General features: G+C 38.7%; 1 protein-coding gene across 1 annotated transcript; it reads right to left on the bottom strand.

Annotated features, from left to right (window-relative positions):
- Nucleotides 1–6,258: 6,258 nt before the first annotated feature.
- Nucleotides 6,259–9,696, bottom strand: LOC132885492 (serine protease 27-like). The gene is made up of 7 exons (XM_060920208.1): nucleotides 9,618–9,696; nucleotides 9,280–9,300; nucleotides 9,001–9,172; nucleotides 8,588–8,856; nucleotides 7,180–7,319; nucleotides 6,852–7,027; nucleotides 6,259–6,740 (listed from the first exon to the last, which is right to left on the bottom strand). Exons 1-7 carry the CDS (start codon nucleotides 9,664–9,666, stop codon nucleotides 6,689–6,691), a joined length of 879 nt encoding a protein of 292 aa, XP_060776191.1. The 5' UTR covers nucleotides 9,667–9,696; the 3' UTR covers nucleotides 6,259–6,688.
- Nucleotides 9,697–10,711: the final 1,015 nt, after the last annotated feature.

The raw sequence follows: 10,711 nt of genomic DNA, 5'->3' as shown, positions 1-10,711 counted from the left end.
TTTTTTAAGTAAAGTCAACTTATTATATTTTACAGTGTATAAGAAAGGAAGTTGATGATCTTTTAAGCATCTTTTGTAACTTTTTTTAGCAGAATGTTGTTGTTTTTTTGCCAGGTAGGTGAGAAAGGCTATTCCATAATTTGGCCCACATAAATCTTATGGAAAATTTCGCTCTGCAAGTGAGAAATTTAGAAAGATGAAGATCTGCAGACTGACGAGTTGAATAAGAATGATCCTTTAAATTTTCTTCAAAATAATACTTAAAATGCTCAGAAAAATTCCCTTTTCTTGAATATATCTCATAAATGAAAAGATATTTAAAAATATTAATGTCATAAATAGGAAGACCTTGAGTTTCTTAAATAGAGGAGCAGATGAAATGTCTGACTAATCAAGTTGTAATTCTAACAAAACGTTTCTGGAGGACCATAATTTTGTGGAGGATGGTAGGAAAAGTAATTGTCTAAGTTATATTAGAATATGACAAATAAGGATAAATTAAACTGTAATAAAGAGTAAGAAAATACCTGCATATAGGTTGATTTTATGTTGTTATGTTTATGTTATGTTTATCTTCACAGCAAACTCACAGAGCAGGGCTTTTATGTAGCCTTGATACTGAACCTTAGTTATTGGCACAGTTAATAATTTAGGCTTGGGAGAATAATGCATTCAACAGATTAAAGGTAGACTGCCTTTTAGATTTTTAAAGTGTTCGCCATAAAAATAATTTTTCCTGAGACCCAATTATTTTTGTTTAGTAGACTGAAAGCTACTGAATTTGAATCACAAACTTCCAGGTTTTGTTGTTGTTGTTGTTGTTTTTGTTTTTTTAAATAGAACAATTAACGAATTTAGGGCCATGTCCCACAATGTCTTTTTTAAATTCTCCGCAATGGGGCAGCACGGTGGTGTAGTAGCACTGTCGCCTTACAGCAAGAAGATTCTGGGTTTGAGCCCAGTGGCCGACAGGGGGCCTTTCTGTGTGGAGTTTGCATGTTCTCCCCGTCTCTGCATGGGTTTCCTCTGGGTGCTCCAGTTTCCCCCACAGTTCAAAGACATGCAGTTAGGGTAACATGGGGTGGCCTTGGGCTGAAATGCCCTTGAGCAGGGTAGCTAACCCCTAACTGCTCCCCAGGCATTGTAGTATGACTGCCCACTGCTCTGTGTGTGTGTGTGTGTGTGTGTGTGTGTGTGTGTGTGTGTTCACTGCTTCAAATGAGTTAAACGCAGAGGATGAATTTCACTGTGCTTGAGTGTGCATGTGACAAATAAAGGCTTCTTCTTCTTCTATTTTTTTCCTGCTTCACCATGACCCAATTCAAGATCCTATGTCATGCATCATGTGGTGGGATTTCTCCGTTCGTGCAAGGCATTGTGGGATACAAATTTGAAGCAGGAGAGAAAAATGGAGGACGTGAGTGTGTGAATCAAACATGAAAGACTTATTACAGCAATGGAAAGGGAGAAAATACATTATGTTGCGAAGGAAAATAAATGCAGGACCAAGCTAATAAATATCGGCAGTCAGCGAGCCCCTCGGTGTGATCAGCTGTTAGTTTAGCAATAAAATTATGTAACTATCAGTGCACAGTCAAAGGTAAACCTGTGGATGCCAGCTGCCATAAAACCCAAAAGAAGAAGGATGTAAACCAGAAGTCTGTCTGCTTGACTGTATGAAGCGAATGATTTCATGCACCTTATTTGCTAGGGAATCCCCTCAAATTAAGTACAATCTGGTCAGAAGTTTACATACAGTGACAGGAATGTCATCTTGGATATGAATGTTATGGCAATATTTGGCCTTTCAGTCATTTCTTTGAACTGTTCTTTTTCTGTGGTAGAATATACAGCATACATCTTTAAAAAAAAACTCTAGAATTTGGTGCACAAGTTTTAATTTTCTTTGGGTTTTCTGAAATTAATACGGTCAAAATTATACATACAAGATCAAAAATTTACATCCGCTCACTTAGATTATTAATTCAGAGGTACTGAAACTTCCAAAATGTCTCTTATCTTGCCAAGGCCAGGTCTTTTAACTTCCTGTTAGTGATCATGATGGACTACAGCTGGTAGCTTTTCTGTGCCTTCATAAAAAGGGTCTGTTTACAGCACTCACTGGATTGACCAACACACAGTAAAATGGGAAAGTCCAAGGAGCTCAGTGCAGATCTGAGAAAGAGGATTGCAGATATACACAACTCTGGAAAGTGTCTTGGAGCCATTTCTAAACAACTGCAAATTCTAAGATCAGTTCAAACAATTGTATCCAAGTTATTGTGAGGTGTAGTCACTTTTCCAAGCCACTGTGCTTCAAGGAAACCCAAACTGTCACCCTCAGCTGAAAGGAAATTGGTTTGGATGGTCAGGAACAACCTGGGAACCACCACAGCACAGCCCTGCCATGAACTGGAAGCTGATGAATCACTGTCTACAGTTCAGATCACCATGGCCTAAGAGGCTGCTATCCAAGAAATAACCCCCTGCTCCAAAATTGACACCTTCAAGCTTAACTAAAGTTTGAAGCTGACCACACAGACAAAAAAAAGCCTTCTGGAGGAAAGCTGTATGGTCAGATGAGATAAAGATTGAGCTGTTTGGCCACAATGACCACCATGTCCAGAGGGACACTGTACCAGCTGGTGGTAGGATCATCATGCTCTGGGGCAGTTTTGCTGCCAGTGGAACTGGTTCATTGCACAAAGTGGATGGAATAATGAAGAAGGAGGACTACCTTAGAATTCTTCAGCTTAAACCATCAGAAACTTGAACACGACTTGGGAGTTACAACAGGACAATGAACTCAAACACGCATCAGAGCTGGTTGTGGAGGATAAAGCAGGCTAACATTAAGCTTAAAACAAGTCCTGACTTCAACCCGATTGAAAATATATGGACTGTGCTTATAAGTCGAGTCCATGCCAATGTAGCAGTAGTGCTCTTAATTTGGTGATCGTCACTGTATCTGCGCCTCTTTTGTGCGTGGTTGGAATGAAACGGTAATTTGGTGACGGTCCCTCAGCGGTGCCTCACCTGGGCTCGCGATTGGGCGACCGCTAGCCACACCTGTATAAAGCCGGATGGCTGTACAAATGCTTTTTTTTTTTTTGCTGAGAGGAACATACAAGGCGAGCGGCTCTGGCTTCTACAATTCTTGTTGCTTGTGCCTCGGAGGGAATTCATTTTGCCACTGGCTGCTCGCTTTGGCTGCCTGTTCGCTAACTGCTTAGCAGTAGTGCTCCATCTTTTTCCCTCCGATGCGCTCGCTTATCTTTGCTCAGCATACATCACGAGACGGTTCAGTAAATGAAGTCTCTCCCTTGGCGGCGTGTGCTTCCTTTTTGGTGGTGTGTGCCAGCTATTCGGGCCCGTGTGATATCTAACTGTGAGAGGTCAGAGTTGCCATTTTGTCCTCTTCCCCTCTTGTTCCTCCTGTTTGCTCATGGTGACTGCCGCCCTGCAATTAGTTGCTTATTTCGCTGCCTAAACCGGGTGTGCTGTAATTTTTAAATTGCTTTTTGTGTGTTTTCTTTTGGTTTGCTGTGAATTGTTTGCTGTGTTTTATTTTGGTTTGTAGTGTTTTTGTTAATTTTGTTTTACCTCAGCACAATTGGGTTTGCTGTTGAACACCTCCATCAGGGGGCAGCACCACCCATAAGCCATTGTCTGGTGTGTGTGTGTGTGTGTGTGTGTGAGAGAGAGATTTTAGTGCCGGTATTTTAAGATTGTGTTGATTAAAGAAAAATAAGATTGTATATGTTTTGACACGGAACTCACGTCTCTGTCGTTCATACAATTGCTTAAAGTAGTGTGCCCTTTCTTGGCACTGTTACACCAAGAAAAAAAATAATAATAAAAAAATAATTAAACTCTACCAATTCTACCATGAAGAGTCATGAAATATCCAACTAGAATTCTGCCAGAAGCTTGTTCATGGTAAACAAGAAGGCTTAGTCAAGGTGAATCTTGCGAAGAGACATTTTACCCAAATATTAAGTGGGCTGTATGTACATTTTTGACCCTGTATGTATGATTTTGACCTTGCGTTGATTTCAGAAAATGCAAAAAAAATTAAAACTTGTGCACCAAATTCTAGTGTTTTTTTTTTTTATTAAAGATGTATGCTGTACATTCTGCCACAGAAAAAGAACAGTTCAAAGAAATTACTGAAAGCACAAATATTGCCATAACATTCATATCCAAGATGGAATTCATGTCACTGTATGTAAACTTCTGACCACAACTGTAACTTACCAGCCACAGAATGGCCTTTTTTGTGAGATATTACAGAAATAAGCATATATCCCAATGACCAAATTTCAGAGGGAATTAAATTTCACTGATTTTATGAAATCGGAAGGCCATGTAGCTTTAATGTTCTTTACACTTCACCTATGTCCTATAGAGTTAATACTGACATATCACAAAGTTTTGGATTTTACATATATGTAGGGCAGGTATGCGTAACTCAGGTGCAATATATGTATATAGGAATCATTGTATATAGAATCACTTCATTTTGCTGTTACTTGAAGTTATTGAACTTATTTAAATTTATTTTATTTTTATTCTTTTCAGATGATTTTATCTTCTATTTTTAGACATGTTTTACTTCTTCTCTGATTCAGGAGCTTGGAAGCAAATTTGAATTTCCCTCCGGGGATTAATAAAGTAATTCTGATTCTGATACCCACTCTGCATGTTTAAATTTTCCATTTTATTCAACTTATTTCTAATTTTATGCCAACATACACTTCCAGGCAAAAGTTTGGACACACCTACTCATTCATAGGGTTTTGTGTCATCTCATCTCATCATCTCTAGCCGCTTTATCCTTCTACAGGGTCGCAGGCGAGCTGGAGTCTATCCCAGCTGACTATGGGCGAAAGGCAGGGTACACCCTGGACAAGTCGCCAGGTCATCACAGGGCTGACACATAGACACAGACAACCATTCACACTCACATTCATACCTACGGTCAATTTAGAGTCACCAGTGAACCTAACCTGCATGTCTTTGGACTGTGGGGGAAACCGGAGCACCCGGAGGAAACCCACGCGGACACGGGGAGAACATGCAAACTCCACACAGAAAGGCCCTCGCCGGCCCCGGGGCTCGAACCCAGGACCTTCTTGCTGTGAGGCGACAGCGCTAACCACTACACCACCGTGCCACCAGGGTTTTGTGTGTTTTGACTATTTTTAACATTGTAGAGAAATACTGAAGACATCAAAACTATGAAATAACATTATATTCCATACATACAGAATTCCAACAAATGGAATTATATAGTAAACAAAAGTGTTTAAAACATGTTTGATATTTTCAATTCTTCAAAGTATCCAGTGTTTTCCTTGATGACGCTGTACACACTATTGGTATTTTCTTAGCCAGCTTCATGAGGTCGTCACCTGGAATGCTTTTCAATTAACAGGTGTGCCTCGTCAAAAGGTAATTAGTGGACGAGTCTCTTGCCTTCTTAATGTGTTTGAGATCAAATAGTAAATAATAAAAATATAGTAAATAGCCCAATTCTACAACTGTAGTAATTCATATTAAGTCAAGAACCGAACAACTAAATAAAGAGAAACAACATTCATCGTTATTTTAATACATGAAGTGTCTTAATTAATAAAAATAAAGAAAACAACTGAATTAGAAGGTGTGTCCAAACTTTTCACTGGTACTGTATATACATCATGGCACTGAAATTTCTAACAATATCTAGTTTTCTTAAGTCTAATGCATGGCTGATGCCCTTCATCTCGCAACAAGATTCCATGTCACCACTGTGGGCTGAGGGACACCTGGTTGTGTTTGTGACCCAGTCACCAAATGCTTGCCTGTGGACAATCCAGGTTGGGTACACTGTCTCTTTTTTGTACCTTTCATGGGGTTGTTTGTAATTGTTCTTTGTTTGATCTCTCCCCTCATATCTGTTCACAAATGTTGGCTGACTGGGAGCATAGCCCTGTGGTAGACATGTCCTTTCGCCCTTTTACAAAGTCTTAATCCACAAAGGCAGTCATACTTTTATTGCAGTAAAAAGCTTTAGAAATGGATCTGCTTGAGGCAAAATTTAATTTATCCCAAATAAGTCCACAACTGAAATAAAGACACAGCAACTGAGACATTCATTCATATGCCTGAAATTTAATTATGTTAAATACACAAATTATATAATAATTACAAAGCTTCTTAAATATAAGACACATTCTTAAATATAACATGCATCAAAAGTTTTGTTCATCTCCAGTAAAAAAATAAAAAAATAAATATACACAGCTGTAGTAAAAAAAAATCTAAAATGCTGTTAAATTAAAATGCTTTCAATACTGCCACTCTTGCACATTTTTTTGTCTTCATTTATCACAATTCTTGTTTTTAGCACTATTAATGCACATTCACATGTACAAAGCGCGCGCGCACACACTATATTATGTATATTTTATATATTATATATATTTTATATATATTTTATATATATTTTATATATATTTATTTATATATATATATTTATAAGTTGTTACTTTTAATCTGTATATTGTAAAGTCGCCTTGTTCTTTGGATTTTTTAAAAAAAATCTATTTTATGTTTTTCCTTTCACATGTCTGATAACTTGCTGCTGCAACAAGACAATTTCCTAACTTGCGATCAATAAAGTAAATCAATCAAATAAATCGATCTATCTTCTTGATCCATCAGTCCTTCTACCAGTCAGTCCACCATGTTCATACCTGCCAAGACACAAGAACACATTATGACCAAGATTTAGTGGATTGCTGTTAAAGCCAGTCAGTGAATCATGACCTGAATTTATTATATATAATCATGACCAAATAATTTACCTGACAAATCCAGGAAGGTTTTCTTTGATGATGCTGGATATCCAAATCTGGTACTGAGACACCAGAGTATACACACCAGGTGAGCTATGCTGAGCACAGCCCTTATCCCAGCTAGTGATACCAGTCTGAATCCAGGCCGCACCCAGCTTAGTCACCATCGGACCACCAAAATCCCCCTTTCAAAAGAGAAAAGAAGTTTTGTTGTAATCTGTGTTTTGTAGACATGATGCAAAGGGCCACACACAATTCTATTATGCATTCACACAAGAAGGTTGATCAGGGTTATATTATTCAGATATTTGTTCATATTCCACAATGTTGTGTGTACCTGGCAGGTATCTGGGCCTCCATGTAGATAACCAGCACAGATCATGTTTGCGGTAATGGATCCAGGACCCGTTAGATAATCACAAAGATATGGATTAACAATCGGTGCCATTGTCTCTTGAAGCACACCAGATGAAGGAACTACACACAAACAATCACACACAAACATCATTATCTATAAAAAAGGTATCAGCTTATATTTATATCTGTCTGTATGCATTTGTGTAGTTACAACAGCCTAATGGAGCCCACTTCTGACTTCCCAAACCCAAAACTTAGTTTCAGAGATCAGCTGAGACAGTTTGATTGCAAGTCTGGGATTAAAATCGGACCAAAAACCATGCCTTTAGAGGAGTTCGTTTAAACTAGAACAATAGGGAATACCAGTTGCACCACAGACACTTAAAATTCTTCACAACCAGTCATATATAAAGATATCAAAGATGAAAATGTTTTCAAATCTATAACACAATCTGGCATAAAGAGGAAACACTACACACATGATTGAGACAAGACACAGGAAAGTGTTAATGGCCATATTTTGTTTTTTTCCCAATAATTCAATTCATTAATTTGTTCCTCTTTGGTAATGCTTTATTCTGGTCAGGGTCATGTAATTAATATCCTAGGTTTATAGTTGGAGAATTCACTCAAGACAAGACACCAGCCCGTCACAGGACACCATGCACACACACAGTCATTTACACCAAGGGGAAATTTAGAGTAGCCAGGCCACCTACCTACATGATTTTGGAATGCATTGCATTTAGAAGACACTCTTATCCAGAGCAATATACAACATACACAGAGCAGCATAGGGAGCAGTTGGGGTTAGGTGCCTGGTCCAGGGATTTGAACCAGCAACCTTTTGGTCCCAAAGCTGCTTCTCTAAGCATTAGGCTATGGCTTCCCCAGAGCTCAGGATTGAACTGGGAACCTTGGAGCTGTGAGGCAGCAATGCTACCATCTACATTACTATGCTTCCAATCATTTTTTAGTGTAATATAATTATTTCCATTTCAAACATACAATGTATAGCCTCACTGGACTTATGTTCTACTGGTGCAACTGACTGCTGGACCACAGAAAGCAACTATTTGCAATACTCCAACTCATAAGCTTTGGAAATTAGGAGGAGACAGGCCAGATAGAGAAATGCATGGAAACCTCTTCTGATATACAGTTGTTCCAGCCCCAGACATGTTACATTTATGATTTAATGGTCAGCTTGTTAAGACCTGTAGGCTGTTTAAGTATTGCCTAAACACTTCCCAATTCAAACACTCCAGAATGTTTTCTCTCAGACACTACTCATGGTCAGTTACTGATGACTTTTGGTGTTACTCTAAAGAGAACACATTCATTATATTTCATATGCACAGATGCATGGTTTTGTGTCTGTAGTTTACCTGGCAAGTTAATGCTTCCCCAGCCTGTGATCCAGCTTATGGTGCCATCAAAAAAACTGCTGCCTTGTCCAGCTAGGCACACTGGTCTGATGTAGTCTGAGAAGGTGACAGAAGCTTGCAGACGCAGAAGCGCAATGTCATTGTTTTTGGTTGTGCTGTTGTAGTTGGGGTGAAGAATCACCTTTTTAATACGTCTAGTAATCTGATTGGGATTGGAGCCATTCAAAGTCTGTTTCCCCAAATACACAATCACAGCAGAATTTCTTTTCCTGAAGAAGAAAGAAAGAAAGAAAGAAAGAAAGAAAGAAAGAAAGAAAGAAAGAAAGAAAGAAAGAATGTTCGGTTATTTCTTCCGTCAGCTCTTTGAGTTGTGTCAGTGCAGTGTTATGTGCAGAAATGTGTGTGAATTTAACCTGGAGAAACAGCTGGCTGATGTCAGAACCCAGTCTTTGTTGATGAGGGATCCTCCACAGAAATGGCCACCACGTTTACCGGGCCTCTGTAAACTAACCTGCCATGGCCATGACCCTTCTGAAGCATCATGTCCACCCACAATACGGGTATTAAAAGGTGCACGACCACATACTGAGAAAAGGAAAAACTCAATTACACATGTGTATTTTTTTTCTTTTCAATTATTGAGTAGAACAGAACAGAACTTAACATGACTTAAGATTAAGATAAGTACTTACCATTGAGTTGTGAAAGACAACCTGTCGTGTGAAAGGATCACAAACAATATGTTACAAAATGTGACTCTGATGCTGTTGTAAATTACAATGAATACATACAATGTCACTATAAAAAACATCAATATTTAGTAAGTTGCTGATCAGATAACTTGTAAAGAATGCCCTTTCTCATTAGTAAGACACAAAAGTTTTGAATCTGTTTAAAATTCATTTGAATTACATTTTGCTGGCAACATAATTTAATACTCTGCTTTCCTGTACTCTGATCTACTTTACTCAAGCAAATAAGCAAAAATAAATAGAGAAACATTTATCAGCTAAAAGTCATAATACCTTACCTGTTAAATATAAGACCAAGGCCAAAACCACACACTGAAATCTCAGCATATTTGCATTCAGCCCTCTGTCTTGTCTGTGTCACTTGGAAGGTGTGCTTGTTCTTCCTTGACACGCTTTTATAACTACTCAGTCTTCCATTGGTCTGATGTGTCAGACCTATATCATTGGAAATCACCTACAACAACATAATCCTGTTGAAGCGCATAGCATGCAATTATCTTCATGAAAGGAATGACACGTGATTGACAAAAAAAACACAAAACATGGAATGAGGTTATAGCAAAACACTTCCTCAACAATAATGGGGAAAAACTCAACACCTCCTGCTGAATATAATATAGTGTAGCATTATAGTTAAATTTTATTTGTATAATACTTTTAACAGTAGACATTGTTACAAATCAGCGTTATAGAAGTCCAGGTGTTGACTCTGATCTCTAGATAACATGCCAGAAATGGCAGAGGTGAAGAAAAACTCCATGAGACAGCATGACAAAGAAATTTTGAGAGGAACTTTAAGAGGAGCATAAAAAGGACCCCTTCCTCTTTTGAGTGACCCCAGATAAATAATTACAGTTTATGTACAAGTGTAGAAGAGTAAAACCAAAGAGTACCAAGTGTGTTGAAAGGATGTATGAGTCCTGGGAAGAGCATAGGACAATCTTTCTGATTACAGTAGTAGTTTTTGGTACAAATCTACAGTATCTGCGTACAGTATCAGGTACATTATCTATTGCAGAAAGGGCCATAAACTGTGTTTGGGGAGTGCAAATCTTTAGGGTACTCCTGTGGGACCATCCAGACCAGCAGAAGGTGAATAACAACTGCAGAAGTGAAGTGGAAATAGAACATCAGGATAAATCTGGCAGGTCCAGAAGACAAGAGGAACCAGAGCAGTTGTCGTCATCGTCGGCTGTCTATTGCTAGCAATGATGACCGCGTCATTAGGATGCGCAGAAATGCAGATAGGCTGCAAGACCCGCACCAGAGCGACAGAGTCACCCGCAGTGGCGGCACGAACGGCCTGGCTGAGCCGCCATGAAATGTCTGGCTTTGTGAGCGCTTGCATACTATTCTCCTCTCCTAATGAAGC

Source organism: Neoarius graeffei, chromosome 4 (assembly GCF_027579695.1).
Source record: "Neoarius graeffei isolate fNeoGra1 chromosome 4, fNeoGra1.pri, whole genome shotgun sequence".
NCBI classification, from domain to species: Eukaryota; Metazoa; Chordata; class Actinopteri; order Siluriformes; family Ariidae; genus Neoarius; species Neoarius graeffei.
The sequence above is the reverse complement of the archived record's forward strand: the minus strand, read 5'-3'. Positions and strand labels throughout refer to the sequence as shown.